Here is a 20880-nt window from a genome sequence, read left to right on the forward strand (position 1 = left end):
ATTTGTGTGCATGTTGAAAAGTACCAAAGTTGCTTGCAAAAATATAACCTGTTCTGACACAAAATAAAATACAATTTCTATTGCCATACATTGACCTTTATGGCCCTCAAGCTGTTCACACTAAGTTTTTAATTTTGTTTTAAATTTTTATTTAAAAACAAATTGGATTTCCCTTTATGTGCAAGGGTCACTTGGAAGGAAAGTTTCCTATACTCTATAAACCCCTTATCCTCCCCCCAAAAGAAAAGATTTATGCAGATTTATTTCCTAGAATGATTCATTACGAAATATATAGCAATGTTTCAGTTACTTCTCATATTAATAACACATGTCATATCTTAGGATAATTTTGATTTTCAGTATCATAAAAGTTAATTTTGGCAGAATTTTTTGCAGTCTTTCTGCAACAAACCTTACTAGCACTAATATCTTTCTGCAAGATATTTTAAATGGTAATAATCAAAAAAATATATATGTTACTAATTTATAATAAGGGGCCTTATGTTTTAATAAATGGCCTACATAAGCATAATATAACTATAAACTTTTTTTTAAAATTTTAAAGCTAAAGTTTAAGTTTTTAATGAAAATGACCGCTTTTTAACTGAAATAAATTATTCATCGGTAGTATAAATTATTCATGATAGTAGAATTACATAATACAGTTTTCTTAATCATTTGAAGAATGGTTCCTGTATTCTCTTTCTTTACTACTTTGAAAGTTACCAGCTTTTTTAAAATCTTGTTTATGTGAATATTCAAAAAGTGCACAGGATTATGGCCAATCGTAGTTGGAGGTTATGGAGGACCCTCTCGCCAATTCTTACCTCTCTGGTATGCACGAAAAGCAATCTGCATGGAAGGAAATAAAACTTTCTCGAGACTTTCTGCAGAAAAGGTTTTTGCAGAGCAATTTTTGTTTGCACCAAACTTGGGCAGAGGGGAAAAACGAAACAAAATAATTTTCCCAAGTAAAAAAATTTTCTGCATAAACTCTAACATTCTGTGGCATTTTCACGATTTTGCCATGGGAGCCACTAATATGCCACAATTGTCTGCACGGCGATGTGGGATGTAAATTAAGTGTGAGACCTATGTAATGAATCATGCACACTATACTTAAAATAAAAAAGAAATCTTTCTTTCTAAGAATTTTTTGTAATTTAAATTGCTTTAGGACTTTCCACTCTAGCTAGCTATTTTTACTGTTTTTATTATTATTGAAATTGTTTGAAAAAGGCTTATTTCATAAAAGCATTAAAAAATGATCATAGATGTAAGTTATGTTACGTGTAAATGAAGAAGGTAAAAGTGATACTCTAATGAAAGATTTCCTCAAAACTTTTGTTAAATTTGATTTTATAATTGAGTTTTTAATTCATTTACTGTGAAAAGATACACATGATCCATATCACTAAACTCGCCAAAAAAGGCAATAAAGTCACAAATATTCTAGAACCTGGCTCCTAAGATTAATTTCTAGCTCCAATTTTTGTCAGTCCCTGATTATGACGAATAATATTTTTAAAAATATTTCGCACTTCCTCTATTATATTTTGGAAAACGTCAAACGAAACTCATTAATAGGTATCAATTCACTTGAAGTTCCATTTTCTTTTTCCTTTCTCTTGAATGATATTCAATTCAAAATATTGTATGAAGCATTTACAGTAAATAGACATTTACAAAGCCCATTGATGGTACCAAACTTGGTAAAGGTTATGTCTTATTTAAATGAAATAAATATGTAGTTTTTCTTCTTCATTTATTTATAAATTTTTTTTCAAGTTAAATGCAAAAACAAATATTTCATGCTCCACATGAAAATTCCAAGTTCTGCAGATAAAGAATCACTTATGTGGTAACTAGCTAGTAGTTAAGTAATTCAATTTTTTTTTGTTAATTGAGGGTTCATAAGTGCTTCTGCTAGCACTTATGCTTCTGCAATCTGCTAGCACTTATGAACCCTCAATTAACAAAAAAAATTTCTGTGTTTGCTTAGCAAATCTAATGGGATTTTTTCATGATGTTAGGTGGCAATCTTAAATAATTTTGAGGGTATTGTAAATGCAGTGAGTTAAATTATAAGGTACTACAGCTTTCGGATTTTTCAAAAGCTTTAGATTCTTAAATTTCAAAATAAACTTTAAAATAGTTTTAAATAGTGGTTTTTATTTATTATTTTTTTATGAACAAATATCTATCTATCATGTACTCTATTTTATTCGAAGTCCATTACATATAAATTCCAAGAAGAAAATTATTTTTAGGGGCAGATTTATAACTATAATGGTTTATACAAAATAATTTATTTTTACACGTTTAAATACAAAGAAAATTATTTTTAGTTAACTTTCGTTTACCCAATTTTACTTTACAGAATTTTGAGCTGAGTTGTAAAATACTCCATTTTCACAGCACTACAAATGATTTGTGCTCTTTGCTTTAAGTTTTTAAAAATAAGTGTAAAACTGCTCAAGAAGTTATTGAATCCTGAAAACTTGGAATAGATAAACTTTTTTTCTTTCTAATTTTGTAATTATAATTTTCAAAGAATTTGGCTACTCTGAATTTCATAAAAAAGAAAAATTTTCTGGCCATTTTTATTATTTATTCTCATAATAATTTAATGTCATTATATTATCAACATAATCTGATATCTCTTGGTGACCTTAAATCTGAGCTAATGAGGCTTATGTTAAGATACTCAAGAAATATAATATTTAATTGACATTTATCATCAGAATTTAGTAGCCCATTCTCAGTTTTGCATCTTTTCTCTCTCCTTTATCTGGTAAATTTAGTATGCAGCCCACTTATCTTAAGTTTTTTTATATCTAGATATTTCAAGAAAATAATCATGACTCTAAAAATAAGTTCTATCTTTTTTTTTTTGAAATTATTTATTATGGGAATTTTTTTAAATGTATTTTATTGTTAAGTTATACATAATTAGAAGGCAATTTTCACTAGACAACAACGGAAACAAAGAGCACTGTTGGCTACAAAAAGTTGTTAACTGTTTTTTATTAGTTTTTAGTTAATTTTTTTATTTATATGGCTTCCAAATTCTCTAAATTTTGTGAGAGATCTTTTCAAAAAAATTTGTTTTAGGTATTGCATATTATTTTAAACATTAAATAAATACTTGTACTTAAAACGTTAGAATAATAAATAATTTTCATTAAACAGTTATACAGGGTGAGCCTGTCAAACCTGCATTTTTGAAATGACTGTAAAAAATAAACAGACGTATATTTCAAAATTTTATTGTTACTGTCTTAATCTACATTAAAAAGCATTTAAGAAACAACATTTACTGTTTAAAAATAAAGCCAGTAAGATGGTGTCCTTCCCAATCGAGACATTCTTGTAGGCGATTTCTGAAACTGCACATCACAGAGCATACGCTGAGGAGTTCTCTCGATCACCAATTGCTTCAAAGTTTTTTGCCCAAAATTTGATTGAATTAACAGACTGCACTGGCCTATTTCGATTAATTTGAACATTCGTCCGGAAACAACGCTGAGCGGCTGCACAACTACCACTTTAGTAAAACGCTTTCACAGCGAACGAACGTTGTTGTTTAGACCACTGCTCCATGCCGACTGAAATGCTTAGTTGTGGGGGGACACAATGGTAACCTGTGTAACTCGCTCAGGCCCACTGTCACGGCTTTCCCTCCCTTTTCAAAAATGTAGGTTTGACTGGCTCACCCTGTATGTGAAGGAATGACAATCGACCAAGAAACCATTATCTTTAAGGGAATCATCAAACTATCTTTATAGATCTAAATCAAGAATCACCTAATTACTCTGGTGAACAAGGATTTTTTTTGCCTTGAGTTTTTGCATTTCTAAAAACTGTCTCTAAAAAAATAAAACATTTATTAAATTTGTATAATTTGTTTATCAAAATCTAGAATTAAGGAGAAATAGATAATAATTTTTTAAACTTAGCTATAATATGCATATATTAAACTTAATATTTATATATGTGTATACTTTCATATACATGTATTGATGTTGAGCTGAATCTGTTGATCTTCCTTGTTACAACTTTGAAGGGATCATATTTTATGCATTGCCAAGTTGTCAAAGAGGAATAATATAAAAAAAGATACAGGCAGAAGTGATGTAAAAAAAAGGGGGGGGGTATAAACCACTTTATATCATGATTTATAATAGTTTTACTCTGTAAATTGAATAGAAATATTTTTTCAATGTTTTTTACTGTTTAATGATATTTTATTGTTCATAGTGCATTTATTATTTTATTTATTCTTTTATTGGTGTCATTCTTTAGAGGCTTAGAATAAATATTTAGAACTACAAGGCATAATACGATCTGCATAGTAACTCCTCTTCCTGGTATCATGTTTCCAATTATTCCATCACCAAGAATAGTATAAGCTGTCCAGTAGCGAGAGAATTAAAATTGAAAAAGTATAACTTCTAAATTATTTTGTATTGTATCTATATATTATTTTGTATTGATATTGTAAGTTGCTGAACTTTTAAAATATGTTATTTTTTAAATTTTAAGAGTATGAGTTCATAAATTACATTCAATCATAAATTACTTGATTATTATGTTTAAACATTTTTGGAACTTATTTGTTCGGAGAGAATGGGGCTAAAAAAAAACCTATATTGTGACCTTTTGTGCAGTTTTCGGGAAACGATTTACATCAGCCTCGGGTTGTGGTGATGAGTATGGTTACGAGAAAAAGTAACTTTGAATAGTCGTATGGGGTGAATAGTTTTGTCTTAATTTTGCCATAGGTCGGCCAATTCACACCATCATTCCTCTATTGCACCCTCATTCGAAGTGTATTGTCACCATAGCAGCAGGCAACCCTATGTCTAGAGCAGTGTTTCTCAAAGTGTGGTACCCATACCCCCAGGGGTACAGGAACAGTTTAGCAGGGGTACACGCTCTTATGCGAAAGATCTTGCAACAAACAAAAATTTCAAAATGTTTAATTTAAAAACAACACTAGCCATGAAAATTTACGATTGTGTATTTTTCTATTGGCTCTTTTTTGCAGAGTTGACACTTAATAATTAGTGGTGTTAACAGCCAGTTGTGACTTTAAACTTTTGTGCAATTGTTTTACTGTTAAAAATACATTCACTTCTTTATTAGTGGTACACAGTGTTACGAAAAATATAGAAAAGGTACATAAAAGTCATAAGTTTGTGAAACACTGGTCTAGAGAAGTTCTCCTCTAAGCCGCATAGTACCTATATTGGATACCTATTTACTACAATTACATTATTGGTATCAGTAATAGTATATAGATTTTTAATGCCATCCCCCTTAAACAAATAAGTATCCTATTTTTTCCTATAAAATTTTTTTAAATATATGCAGAGTACGAACAAATAATATTGTACATTCATTGTAATGTACAATTATAGTACTAATATTAAAATGCTCTTATGAAGAGTTTGCAAGAACTCATCTATGCATTTTTTCCTCCTTTAGATTTATGGTTTTAGAGAAACCATATAGGTTCAGTACTAAGTAGACAGCTTGTGTGTTGGCCACTCTCTCTGAAAACAGGGAAAGCTTGGAATTCTTCATGGATGAAAAACCTGAAATTGAATCAACTGAGAATTCTTGGAAAATTATGATTTATAAAATGATCACAAAATTGCAACTTCAGTGTGTTTCGATCCATTATTTGTCATTACATCTTTTAAGTAACTAATATTTTAATAAATAATTCTAATTAATAATTTTGTTAATAAAATTTTTTATTAAATAAGCATTTTAAACTGAATTCTTTTGAGAAATTAAGGTAATGAACGTTTTTGAAATCAATTTATATCATATGTACTTTAAATAAGAGAAAATAATAATTTTGATTTAGTTGAGCAGAAATTATCAAGTTTTTTTGTTTATATAATATTTTGGTAATATATTTTAATTTTTTTTTTTAAATATCAAATTTAAGTTTAAGAAATTTTACTTCTCTAAAAATTGTCTGTTACACTATTTTTCGATTAAAATTGCACTTACATAAACCTGCTAAATTTATGGAAATTTTCCCTGGAAAATAAGGTTTTATCTAGAGAGTGGCCACTTGAGCTGATAATAGCATAGCATTCTTGTAGGATTTATCATGATTTCAGTTTTGCATGACAACATAAAAAACAAGCATAAAATGCTGTATGTTTTCAAAGTTAATTACCAAAAAAATACAAAAGTTTTTTAATTACCAAATGATATGAAGTGTCATATTTTGAAAGTGTTACTAGTTGTGTAAATTTTTTTTTTTTTTAATTTTAGTAAACATAAATCAGGGATATAAAGTTTTGTAATCTAGTTCTGTTTAATTATTATTTTTAACTGTTATGTTTAAATTATTATTTTTACATCAGTTTTAATATATTCAATATATCAATTTTAAATAAATTAAGAAAAATCAACAATTGGAAAGAAAAATTAATTTCTCAAAAGATTAAAATTATTCTAGTTCTTCAATATTTAATAAATAAAAAAATATAGTAAAACTTAATTTTTTAATTACATAAGAAATTTTTAAAATGTAATCAAATCACATGTTAAACAAGGGGTATCTGCACACCTGGAAAATCATGAATTTCAGTATTGAACAAAATTAGTCATGGAAAGTCATAGATTTAGTTGCCCAAAATTCTAATTTTTCAAAAAGGAATTTACCACCCCCCTCCCAATTTCATGGTGCACCGAATATCTGAATTTGTAACAAAATGCTAACTCAGTCATATTTTGTTAAAATATAAAATGTTTTCATGTTCTTTAAAAATTATGGTGTTCTTTCAAAAAATGAATTTTTTTTAATTTTTTACCATTTCTAGAGCCAAAAACATCATTTCTAAGCATGATTTTTCAAACTTGTGAATTCAGAATTTTTGTTATTTTTTTAATTTATCTATATAAAATTCTAGCTGAAGCAAGCCAGTCATTGGCGAATTTTTTTATTCCGAAATGAGAACAGAAAAATGAGGAGTATTTCTTTCCTCCGATACACAGAAAAGTATCTTTAAAATATAATTCAGCCGAAAAAAGAGAAAAAATTTGCCAAAGTTTATGTCCTGTGTACAGTTTAAGCTAACATAGTATGTGATAAAACCCATTCAAAAGTCATTCTGACAAAATTAACGGAAAATTATGATTTTTAAAATTGTTAGTTTATTTTGTGCTAGATTTTCTACTCAACTTTTTATAGCAAAAAGTTTAATTAGAATTTCTGTACTTAAACTTTTTTTTCCTTTTATGTGCTTTGCTTTTATACCTATTTTTTTTAATTTTTTTTTATAGTCAATAATTATTTGGTCTTCTCTGAAGAAAGCATTTGAAAAATTAATGATGGATTATAAGTCTTTTTGTGTAAGTTATTGAAACTTTTCAATGCATTATTTTCTAATTTGTTTATTGTATGTATTGTCTACCTTATATTTTTTTCGTTTTTGTCTATTCGTCTTATTAATGGGCATCAGAAAATAAAATAATGAATAAGATTTTATTATTGTTTTAAAAAAATGGAAAACTGGGAAAAGTGCAACCAAGTGGCAAAAATTTCTATCTAATTTGTGTAATTTTTTATTGTTTTCAAGCAGGGTTGATTGGTTTAAAACAATTATTTTTCTTAAGAAAAAAAAACTTGTTTTTGAAATTACTTAAGTTTCTATCCTTTGCGTAAATACTTTTAGTTTAATTATATCCGATTGAAAAATCGTAGATTTTTCCTTAAAAATCTTTTTAATATTAAATTTAATTGCTAATGTGAGTTTTTATTATTTTAAATGAATGTATGTATTTATTAAATGCTTATTTATTCTTCTTCTGCAGCAATATAATCATAATAAGAGAAGAGTCAAATCATAATGTTTATAAAAATTCTTGAATAATACAGACCATCATCATTTCCGTGTTCAGATAATTTTGATAATTATTCAAAAAATGCAATTATAGAACAGAGATCAAGAGTTTCTTCTGTTTTTTAATCTTATTAATTATGCTTTTGGTTGTAGCAATTTGGGAGAAAGGACATGATCATTTTACATGTACATATGTAAAATGATACACATGTTGTAAATTGAATACTGTTAAGTGACATCAACTAATCTTAAAGTATGCAATTTTTCACATATACTAGCAAACAAAGAACTCATTCTTTTACACATAACTAATATAGCATTTTACCATTAAATTAAACCACTAAATTTTTATTTGCAAGTTAAATTGAAATGTAAAATAATGTATAATCATATTCAAATTCTTCAGTTATTCTTTTTTATAGTGTTAACAATTAGATTTAAGGAAGGAGAGTGGATAATTTTTATTGTTTGTTGATTGCAACAGTTAAAAATTGAAGAAAATTCATGATTTTACTTTATAATAGCTTAAATACCTTTTATTTTGAATGCAAATTATTACTTAATCTTTTATTTTTAAGTAAGCCAAGAAAAAAAAATCCAGTTTAAACCAAAATTTTTTTTTATTATTTATTATTATNTTTTTTTTTTTTTTGGAAAAAAGAAAGAACTCTTTTTCAATTCTTATCAATTTGTGAGAAAATGTTGTGCTTAGTTAATTAGGTTTTGAGTTGACTGAAATCTTGGATCTGAATGACTGACATTTTTGAATTTTCACTTTATACCAATCAATAACTTAAGCTATCTGTTTAAGCTAATAAGTATATGTATTCCACTGCATTTGAAGTATGTTATATTTTTCTAAAAACATAATAGAGAGGGCTCTTTTTCCATTAAAACCAAATAATTTTTAGAATTGGTGAATAAGATACCAGGCTGCTAATCTCTATTACCACTTCCGCAAATCTGACTTATAAAATATATATGTATAAATACCACGCTTGATCCAATGATAAGATTTCAAAGAGTAAACTTCTAAGTATGATGGTTGAAACTTAAATTGTGGCTACTTTACATTTATAATTGATATAAAAGATATACGTATTACCAAGTTTTGCTGTTTAATGTTTCTTTTTTGAATGGCCAGAGTTACAAAAAGACTTACACCACAAGAGGGGAGGAACAAATTAGAACATAAAGAGAAAAAAAACATAACAAGCATGATGAGAAAAAGTCTATGAACCCAATACCTTCGGCACCAGTAACGATCACACAAAGAGGTGTCCTTTAGAGCCGAGCAACTGCAAAGGTGGTCTACATCCATCTCTTCCTAAAGGCTGTTATTTAATGTTAACAGCAACATTGTGACATATGTGTTACCAAAGTGAAAATTATTGGATATCATTAGTAATGTCTATTTAGTTGAAACCTAGAATGGTGCAGTTTACAGCTTGAAGAATCTGAAGCAAATGCCATGAAAGGACTTCTTAACCGAATTAATCAAATCAAAGTCGCAAGGATTTTTTGTCTAGAAAACATTGTGGATGATGCAACATTTACCAGCTCCATTGATCAAATAGTTTGCACTAGAGCATTGTCCTGCCAAACGTTGGATATGTTTTACTAAAAATGTCGTTGCTTCTCTTTCAAAGCTGGTTGCTGGTTGTGATCCTAAAGAAAACTACAGTAATGAATAGTTGACATGGGGATTGCCTTTACCATTGGAATAATACCATTACAGTTTTGCACAAAAATTAGCGTAACTTTCTAATACTTCAGTTCCGAAAGTTATAATGACGCTGTTCCTTTGATTGGTACTTCACTTGAGACTTCTGGTCAGTGTGCATGTTTGTGGTTTTGGAAGGGGGTGTCAATTGGCTCTGAAATAAGATAAGTATATAATTAATTCATAGTATAGGCGGTATTATTTGGTTACATTGAATTCTGTTGCTACGGCAGTGTTGCCACTATTAAAGTTTCAACCGTCATATGCAATTAATTAGTTCTGCCATTAAATTAAGCTATAAAATTATGGATGGTGTTGCAGCAGGAAACGCTGCAAGCTCTTGACTGCCTATACTTCCGGGTTCTTGCTGTGTTTTGAAGTTATTTGGCTCACAACATAATCATTGGCGTTTATAGACTCTCTTGAGTAGTATTTCTTGTATATGCATATTTGTTACCTGATTCATTTGTGTTTAAAATAAGATTTATTATAAGAATTGCCATTCCAAGATGTAAGAATTGCGATTTGAAAAAGAAGAATGGTTATAAAATATTTCTTACCTTGTTAACAATATATCAACTTCGAAATTTAAACCTATATGATAATATGTAAAATGAACTTAGTCTCACTGCTCGAACAGTATGCTAACACTGACGCATAATGATGCAGGGCTTGCACCAAGACCAAACAGTAATAATTTCTAGTTGAATTTTTTTAAAACCTTTTATGATGCATTTTTTTCTGCAAAATATATTTTTTTACTAATTAATCACTATACGCATTGGCAAAAAGGTTGTCGAATTTTTTTTTTGGAAAAGCAACTGTATTATGCTTTCATCTTGGACATCTTTAACTGTTAATCCTGAACTGCTCGGCATACAACTTCACAGACATATTTGAATGCTACTCAGACACATTCTGTGTAAATTCTTTTGATGACTGAATAGACATTGAACAGTCAATCGAGCTCAATATTAACATTTTCCGATTGGTACAACAATGGTGTTTGAAGGAGATTGTAGGCTTCATCATACACCTGTTTCAGATTCACAAGTTCCTACATGAAATATGATTTGAAAGCTAGGCTTCTTTTTTTTTTACAATTTTACATGAATAATGAATGAATCATTTATACTGCGTGGAAGACAGTCTATGGTATTGTGAAAATCATTGGGTATGTTGACAGTGGATCTTTTAATCCCTAACTGGTGATCAACACCCAGTTCTTGTATTTGCGGATGTGCCAACTCTTCCCGCCCTCCGGAATTGATTCGAAAAACTCCCGAATTTTACATTAATCGACACCCAAACTCAGAATTGCCTTTTTGTCCGCTAGTACGGAAGTTTTGTTTTTCTTTCCGCATGAATTTCATTCCCCCTTACATTATTTCATACCCTTTTATCGAACTACTATCTGCCAGAAGCGTAACTCCACATGCTTCATTCCCGCCATCTTTAACACTCCTATTTGACCCGCCCCCTTATACTAAGATTCGTAGGAATCTTCCTCTCCTTTCGTGTGGAGTTGAATGCGAAGACGTCACATGACGATGTCGAATACAGTAGGGTACGGGACGTCAGTACAGGAGTGTGGAAACTCTTTCGATAGTTGGAATTGATATTGTATCTTGCTGATTTTCTAATTTTGAGTGCATATTTTTCAACGGTTGGCAACAATTGGATCGTTCTTTTTTTTTTTTTTCAACCATTGGCAACAAACTGTTGTAAACTAATTTGTTTACTAAAGCAACGTGATTTCCGTTATTCGTTTTGTCTTCGCATATTTAAAAAAAAAAAATTTTTTTTTTTAAGGATGTCGAAACGGAAATATGCAACCAATTTTAACAAATCCTAACTAATGACTTTAGCAAGATTTGATTTTTGTGAAATGTAAAGAAAAATTAGCTAATGGATTGAATCTGTGTTTAAATAATTTCCATTTAATATTCTTCCACAATTTGTGCTCTATTAGTGTGTAAAAGTCGCATACCACACACCTTTTTTACCCCTCCTGAAATCTTATTAGGGAAACTCCTGGCTGTTAATTTTTCTAGGTTGGCACGTCTGTATTTTTCAGGAAAGGGGTTTGAAGAGCAACCGTTCGCTCTTCGGTAGGGTTCAATTCTCTCAACCACTTTGTTACTTTTGTGAAGGACGGACTTCATGCATGCTTGCGTTTGCGAACGGAATCTTTTCGTTTCCATTCCATAACTCTCTCAAAAGAGCTACTCACAAATATTTTTAACACGTTTGAATCTACTCATTTGTTTTTTAATATCTTTTTATTTAAAAATTTTTTTTTGTCCTTTTCCGCATTTGGAGCAGATGGTTGCTCAATCCATGGCAAAGATTATGATGGTCTCTTCTAAATGATTTCTGCAATGCAAATTCTGTATAAAAAAATTTCTGCCTCCCAAAATTGATCGTAGTTAGAGGAGGTAGCAATACAGAGGTGGTCTTTCCAGCCGTTTTCACTGTAGTTTTACATAATTTTATTGAATATAATCTTTAAAGAATAACAAAACTAAGAATACTGTAAAACACTGTGCTTAAGTCAAAGGGTTTTCATTGTTATTATTTTTTCATAGTATTGTATTATTTAAGGTTGTAAACCTTAAAGCTAAATAGGGTGTCTTAACTTAATAATCAGGATTAACTAGAGAAATCGGGGAGGGGGGGTATTTTTTCTGGTTAAAAAATTAAGACTGCATTGTTAGGGGAAAATGTATTGTTTTTTATTTAGGCTGTTTTTACTTTTGTTTTTATCTGGACTGTATATTTTGCTTTAGTGTTTAATTTATTATTTTGTTTAATCAATTCATTTTGTCTTGTAACAGAAAGGACAATACTTCTTGTTTTTGTGTAATTAGGGTGGGTTGAAGCTATTTTAAAAATATTAGTACATATGCACTGTTTTAAGTTTTTGAAAGCTTAGATATAAATCCAACATTGATTTTTAAATAATTAAAAAGTTATTACATTTTATTTGAAGAAAGACCATTTATCTTTACTTCTATTATATTTTTATAATTTTTATTGTTTATTTTGTGCTATGATTGACAACTAATTACATTAATAGCTGATGTTATTGTTAAAATAATTAGTAAAATCTTATTTTCTTTCAGGTTTCTTCATGACTTAGTCGAAATAAAACCATCCAGCTGATGATGATTTATTTATAGAACTGTATTCTAATCTAATAATTTTCTACTTGATTAAAAATGCTAACCATTGGTTTAATGGAACTCCTCAAGTCATGGGGAGAGAAAGAACGTAAGGAGTTCAAAGATTACTGCAAAAATGCAGTTGACAAATTGGAAGGATCCAGTCTTACAGCTGGAACTGAGCAAAGTGACATAAATTTTCTGTTGTATGGCATTTGTAAGGAATGTGTTTTTAGTGACTTAACACCAGAAACTGTTGTTGCAGCATTAAGCGAAGTAGAACCTCTTCATCCAGAAATGACATCGCTTATTGCTGACATATTAACAGTCTTAGACACAGAATCTTTGTGTAACGAATCTCATACAGTCAGAGAGCGTTTTTTCAGTCTGTTGAGACTTTGTAATAATCTTATAGTTCCTGAATTCATCTTGAAAGAAAGGTTAGAATTTGATACTTTAGGTGATGCTGATATTATGAAACTTTTAAGAAACATCCAAACTAAATACATTAAGACAAAAACTAGATTGTTTTATAAGCAGCAGAAATTCAATTTATTCCGAGAAGAAATTGAAGGATATGCCAAGCTAATCACAGAATTGGATCCTGGTAACGGAGAAGACACAAATGCGAAGCACTCTTTAGAAGTTATTCAATCACTGATTGGATGCTTCAATCTAGATCCTAATCGTGTTTTGGACGTCATTTTGGAATCCTTTGAATGCAAGTCCTGTCATTCAGAATTTTTTATCCGTCTTTTGAAATCATACTTTTGTAATTCTGAAACAATAAGTCAAGTTATTGGTTTTAAGTTTGGATTCTATCAGCAAGGTGATTCTAAAGAAACTCCTTCATCATTGTATCAAGTTACTGCTTTTCTTTTGAAGTCCAAAGTCATTGAACTGAACCAATTATATGCTTTGCTCAGGCCTGATGATAGCAAAATTGTTGAGGAACATAAGCAAGAATTAACTAATGCTCTTGCTTACATCAAGCAGTTAAATAGTATATCCACTAGTGCCAACAATGATTCCAATAAAGATAGCTCTGAAAATGATTCAGTTAAAGTGGACTCAGAAGACAATCAGAAATTAGGACTCTGTGCTGCTTTATTAGATGTTGGTGACTGGGAACATGCTAAGCAATTGATTGGATGCTTTCCTGATCATTATGCTACATCCCATTTGTTTATTACTAAAAAACTTTGCAATCTAATTCATGTCCTTATTGATGATTTTTATAAGTCAGTAAATATCTTCCCCAAGATAACTGAACCAAAAAGTTGGGAACTTGATTCTAGGGTCAAAGTGAACTCTGTTAAAAGTTTTGCTGAGCTTTTTACAAATGTCTTTGAAATGATACTTGCTCTTGGTCCTTATTTGCATCATGACCCTGTATTGATGGCAAAAATCATCCGCCTTTCGAGATATTGGTTATGCACCAAATCTCGTGAACCACTAAATGGCGTATCTGCAATTTCAGCAATAATAGATCAGTCTCTTTTACCTTCACTGTCCTTATTAGAGTGTAACTGTTGCATGGCAGAAGAGATGTGGAGTTTGCTTAAGCTTTTCTCATATCAAAACAGGTATTCTTTTTACTATAATTGGAAGATAAATGCTAATGTAACCCATCCTATGTTGATAAAAGTCAAAGCTGATGTTTTGAAGAAAGTAAAGTATATCATGAAGAGGCTGAGTAAAGAAACTGTAAAACCCACCGGCAGGCAGATTGGAAAACTAAGTCATTCAAATCCTGGGTATATATTTGATTATATTTTGTCTCAAATTCAAGCTTGGGATAATTTAATAATGCCAGTTATTGATTCATTGAAGTATTTAACTTCTTTGTCTTATGATGTTCTGGCTTGTTGTGTCATTGAAGCTCTAGGAAACTCAGAAAAAGATAGAATGAAGCATGATGGCACCAGCATATCAATCTGGTTGCAAAGTTTAGCTAATTTTGGAGGAGCTGTATTCAAAAAATATCCCGTTGACATTTCAGGACTTTTGCAGCATGTTGCTAACCAGCTTATTGCTGGTAAAAGTCTTGACTTGCTGATTCTCAAAGAAATAGTTCAGAAAATGGCTGGCATTGAGGCGAGCGAGGAGATGACCCTTGAGCAATTGGAAGCAATGACTGGTGGTGAACTTTTAAGATCTGAAGGTGGATATTTCAATCAATTGAGGAATGTTAAAAAGTCCTCTCAACGCCTGAAGGAAGCTCTTCTAGACCAGGATTTGGCCATTCCTCTTTGTCTTTTGATGGCCCAACAAAGGAACTGTATTTTATTTCATGAGCAAGAAAACAGCCATATAAAGCTAGTTGGTAAACTCTATGACCAATGCCAAGACACCTTAGTTCAGTATGGTAGTTTCTTAGCTAGCAATCTAAATATGGAAGATTATGCCAGTCGCTTGCCTCCTGTCTCTGCGTTGCTAAGTGAATATAACATAAATGCTGATGTAGCATTTTTCCTTTCAAGGCCCTCTCTAAATCATGCTATAAATTCTAAGCTTGATGAGCAAAAGAAGCTAGATAAGAGCTTGAAAAACTCCAGTACCTCACAGAGTGTGAAAAAATATCTTGAAATAGTAGATTCTATCATAAGCCCCATTGTGAAATCTGTCAGGTCTAATCAAACACTCAAAAAAACATGGGAAGATTTGAATCCTGAATTTTATGTCACTTTTTGGTCTCTCAGTATGTACGACTTAGTTGTCCCCACTGAAAGCTACGAGCGAGAGATAAATAAACTAAAAGCTGTCCTGCAGAGTGAAGATAATAAGGAAGCTGGTAAGAAGAAAAAGGAGAGAGAAAGATGTGATGCGCTTATTTGTAAATTAGTTGAGGAAGAGAAAATGCAAAGTGAGCATTGTGCTAGAGTCATAGCACGATTAAATAATGAAAAGGATGAATGGTTCTCTTCAAAAGCTGCTAAAAATGAAACAATCACTCAATTTTTGCAGTTGTGCTTGTTTCCTCGCTGCATATTCACACCTGTAGATGCCTTGTATTGTGCAAAATTTGTACACCTTATACATTGTTTAAAGACACCCAATTTTTCTACTCTACTTTGTTATGACAGAGTCTTCTGTGATATTACTAATACCATTGCTTCTTGCACTGAAAATGAAGCTAATCGTTATGGTCTTCTGTTGTGCTCCATGCTAGAGACTGTTATGCGATGGCATGGCAGCAAAGCCACTTTTGAAAAAGAATGTGCTAATTTTCCTGGTTTCATGACAAAATTCAAAGTACAACAACCACTACCGCAACAGCCAGCAGTAGCACAGCCTGATCCTCCTGTTGATAGTATAGGTTATGAAAACTACCGTCACATATGCCATAAGTGGCATTTTAAAATAACCCGGGCTCTATTAATATGTCTGGATTCTGGAGATTACATTCAGATTCGTAATAGCCTTTTAGTTCTGAGGAAAATTGCTCCTCACTTTCCAGTTATCACTAGCTTGAGCCTTGCACTCGAACGAAGAATGGAGAAAATAAAAGCTGAAGAAAAAGATAAGAGGCCAGATTTGTTTGTCCTTGCTACTGGTTACTCTGGTGTTTTGAAGGCAAAGAAACCAACTCTAATTCCTGGGAGTGAGTTTCATCAAAAAGAACCAACTAAAGACCCACGACCTGCCAATTCTAATGCTCAGCCGAATAAAGAATTACCTGTTAAGGTAGAAAAAAAAGATGGAGAAACTTTAAATGAACCATCCAAAGAAAGAGTTATAAAAAATGATGCTAAAGCTGACTCTACCAAGACAAAGGGAAATTCTTTCGAAAAATCGAGTTCATCTCAGTCTACGGGAAAGCGGTCATCCTCTTCCAGATTAGAAGGCGAGCTTAATGGCATTGATGCCCCCCGTATTAAAACTGTTCGAGTGAAAGAAGAAAAAACAAGCAGTGATAATTCTAGCCCGTTGAGAAGAGAAGAAAAAATCATAACCATAACAAAGACTGACCCAAACAGTATCAAAGACGAAAAACGAGATCGTCGAGAAGACAGGCACGAAAAACAGCCTAGTGCTAGATCTAGTGAGCGAGAAAATTCAGAGTCCACACGGGACTCTCACTATCGTGTCCTATTAGATGTCGATGGTGAAAGAGAGCATAAGCGCCGTCGTGCCGATGGTACCTCGTCCAGAAGCCCTCGAGATGGGTCAGAGAGAGAATCTCGCAGTTCTGATAAAATATCTGACGAAAGAAATGGTGGTCGTGATAAAGTTCTTGTGGAAGTCAAGCCTCATAAAGATTCTGAATCACCTTTAGAGAAATCTAAGGTCAAGGAAAAGAAGCAAAGTCGCAAAAGAGAACATTCAGACGAAGGCAATCTGGAACCGAGAAGAAGACGAGCAAAAGCTGACAAGGAAGATGAGGATTCTGCGAAGCGTTCTAGTGAAAATGAAAGAGATTTGAGATCTCGGCGTGAAGAAAAGTCTCCTTTAGTGTATGCAAACAACGTTGAAAGACGTGAAGAAAAGAAGCACCATCGTTCTAATTCAGCATCTAGTGTTAAAAAAAGATCCTAAAGCATATATGGTCTATGCAAATCACATGTCTTTAATGTTTGCTACTAAATTTTTGCATTTAAATGAAAAAAATTTTTAAACACTTGGAAGAATGTTTATGTCTGGTATTGCACAAATTTTCACACAGGGACAAAGTAAATTTAGTGTGATTTGAATGGAGTTTTCAACATGCACTATTTTTTGGAAGAAAAAAAAATTGTAAATAATTTAGTAATGTGTGTCCTGTTTTGGGGGTATGTGTAGAAACTGTCATTATCAAACGTATTTCATATCTGCTAAGTTGTCTTTTTTTCCTTAAACCATGCATCAAGTGAATGAAAAATATTGTCATCTAAGATTTGTAATTAGGGTTTTTCCTCCCCTTTTTATTTTATGCTATTTGCCATATGTTTGTACTGCTCTATGGAGTATTATTATTATTTATCTCTAATATTTTAAAGACTCATATAATAATATATGTTTAAATTGTACATATGTTTTAATGTGATAGTGTTCTAAAAGTTCTTATGATCACCTGGCTGATCAGTGTATGTATTAAACTATTATATTTCATGTGACACACATTTAAGTTCACTGATCTTAATTTGAATATTAAATAATCTTTATGGTTAATTGAAATTATGTTTAGAGCTTTTGCTTACTATATTCTGTTCTTCAAACAGTATTGAATTACAATAAACATCTAGTTGCATTCTAAAGTTTAAAAAAAAAAATTTTACTATTTTCTTATACTAATATTTGAAAGTTCTGAGATTTAAGTAAAGAAACTTTTATCTCAATTTTTTCCCCTATTTATTACTTTTTAACTCTGCATGAATTTCTTTCCTAGTTTATGATAAAAATAAGTCATTTTTTAAGTTTTAATCATTTAAAGGATTTAATCTGATTATGTTTTTCGCCCAAAAATTTTGGCAATAATCAAGATTCAAGTAGTTGTAAAACATATTGATAATTTAGTTTTATTTATGCAACTGTTTTTCATATTTTGTTCATTTCACTTGCAAAGGGCTTCTACTATGTCAGCTTTTTAAGTTCCTTACAACCTAAAAATTTGGCAATTAGGTTTAATCAAACACATTTTAATGAATGAAATGGAGCAACCTATTCATAAATATTAAATAAATCGGGAAATTTAGTTCATATAATTCTTCATAGTTTAGCATTTAGAAAGTTTAATCAATTTGATATAATTTAATTTAAAATAAGGGGACGAATGAAACTCCTCGCCAAAATATAGGATAGCTAAAATTTGTATCATTGATTAAGACGAATTTGACACATTTATGTGGTTATAATAACAATCTTTTGTTTAAAGTTTGGCAAACACTTTAAACAAAAACTCTATTTTAAAGTTTAACACATATTTTAGAGCGTGTAATATCATTACAAGGCAAATTTTTGCAGCTAGTAACTTTAATTAAAAGAGTAAACATTTTCTATTTGCTGCCTATAAAACTATTAGTATGTAGTGAAAAATAATGATAATTTTAATCAATAATAATTTTGTTTTTCACATAGTGTGAAAATGCCAAAGCATAATTTTTACTTTATTTTGCTTTAAGATTTAATTTCTGTTCTACAGAAAAAACTTTTTAAAAAAGTAAGTGCTAGTGTTTAATGTAGTACAATAATCTAGAACCTATTTCTTTTAATTTGTTTAGCCTGCAGAATGCAAAATCATTTAGAATTTTAATGCGTTTCATAATATGTAGTAATAAACACCCTTTTCATGACAGTTTGTGCGCGCTTGTGTAGGATATATAATTTGAGAGTATTTTGTAAAACACAATAATAATTTGTTAACAGTAACAAATTTATTGACTGTATGTTTCTTGTAAGCAAATGATAATGAAGGGGATTTAGTTGTTTTAAAAATTGTATTATATAGTAAGTCCATTTCTTTAAAATTTAGAAGATTAGTTTCGTTTTTCTATGATGCCTGATATGATATTATGGTTAAAGAGTTGTTTTTTTTTCCCTCTTTGTTTATATAAAGAAGAACTCAATGTGAATAATGTTGTTTACAAAGCATTCATTAGTATTCATTGATGATGTGTATAATATGTGATGTATTTTTGAAATATTCTTCATAGTGTTTCATTGTCCATCTTCCTATCATGTTTCATGTTCATTAAAACTTGTTGGAACTACAATTTCGTTGACTTATTTTTTCCTCACTTATATTTTTTTATTTTATTTAGGCTGTTCAAAATAATAATAGTTAAATAATTTATTTTGTTCTTTAGAATTTTGGCATTTGCTATCCAAAATTTTGGGCTGTAAAATAGGGATGAAAGAAGTTACCTATGCCATGTGCATGCCTCCCAAATTCATTTAATTTATTTACATAAAATTAATTTCATTTTAATTATGCTGCTATTGAATATCCTCTGACATAAATGTTGAGTCCACAGTTCTGATTCCTATGAAAATAGCTTGGATTTGGAGGGAAATAATAAACTTAAAATACTTTTGAGCCAGTGTTGTGCAAAGAGGGAGGGGGGGGTGACAGCCCAAGAGTCAAAATGAGCATCTGATGAACAACTAATTACAAAAAAAGTTTTACCTGTTGCTCAATAGGTAGTACTTTTTTTTTTGCTTAAATCATTAGTTTAAGTGAATTATTTTTTAAGGAATAAAATGAATTTTTCAGCAAATTATCACGTTTATATCAACTTGCCTTCGTGTATGTCTGTTTGGGTGGAATTTTGTAATCGATTTTAAACTAACTCTCTGACTAGCTACAGACTTCAAATTTGGCACATAGTTCAGAATTGGATGACAATGCATGAAAATGAAGAGAAAAAAAGACGTACAAAGTAAAATAAAATTAAATAAAAATTATTATTTTCGCGATTGTCTTTTGTTGTCGATTCGATTATTTCAAATTAGTGTCACATGAATTTGGAAGTGAGTACAAAATTAAAATAATATTTTTAAAAACCTCGTTTTTGTAGTGGAGAATGATAATTAAAAAACAAAAATTTGAAAAACGTGGGGCGCATTAAATACATAACAGTATGTGTGCTCATGAGAATATGTGTATGTATATCTGTAATTGTATGAGTAAGAAAATGTGTATATGTACTGTTATGCATTTCTTGCGCCCCACGTTTTTCAAATTTTTGTTTTTTAATTATTATTCTCCACTACAAAAACGAGGTTTTTAAAAATATTTTTATTTCGATTTTTAGTTCTTGGTTATTAAACATTCTTACAAGTAAGAATTTTCGCTCAAACTTTTTTCATCTACAGCATAATAGTCAACATTCATGTTAAACTATTTTATTTTAATCTAACAATTGAAAATAAACTACGTTTCTTGCATATTTAATAATAAAGAATGGTGTTAATAAAGTAAGGAACAATGTGCAAAATAAAAAATATGTTAACCTTTAAATAACTTAAATTCGGATGATTACATTTTCAAAACTAAATACCGGTCATAATGATACGAAATGGCGACCACAAGTATGCTAATTAATATTATTGCTAACTATTGACAGAATCGGAAACCTGTTTTTCTTCTCGACGTATTTGGGTTTTAAATATCAGGAAAATATAGACCCAATAGTTAAGGCCA

At 30.4% G+C, this 20880-nt stretch overlaps 1 protein-coding gene across 2 annotated transcripts in view; it reads left to right on the forward strand.

Annotated features, from left to right (window-relative positions):
• The window catches only part of LOC107437237 (THO complex subunit 2-like protein), a 28693-nt gene extending 9243 nt beyond the window's left edge, over positions 1-19450 (forward strand). Inside the window, exons 2-5 of one of the 2 annotated variants that reach the window (XM_043043285.2) lie at positions 4306-4445; positions 5491-5708; positions 7312-7380; positions 12720-19450. In XM_043043285.2, the coding sequence (XP_042899219.1) occupies positions 12816-17297 (4482 nt within the window). In that variant the 5' untranslated portion in view covers positions 4306-4445; positions 5491-5708; positions 7312-7380; positions 12720-12815 and the 3' untranslated portion in view covers positions 17298-19450. The remainder of the gene's footprint in view (positions 1-4305; positions 4446-5490; positions 5709-7311; positions 7381-12719) is intronic. The other variant, XM_016049166.3, reaches the window with a different exon arrangement.
• Positions 19451-20880: the final 1430 nt, after the last annotated feature.

Source organism: Parasteatoda tepidariorum, chromosome 10 (genome assembly GCF_043381705.1).
Source record: "Parasteatoda tepidariorum isolate YZ-2023 chromosome 10, CAS_Ptep_4.0, whole genome shotgun sequence".
Taxonomy (NCBI): Eukaryota; Metazoa; Arthropoda; class Arachnida; order Araneae; family Theridiidae; genus Parasteatoda; species Parasteatoda tepidariorum.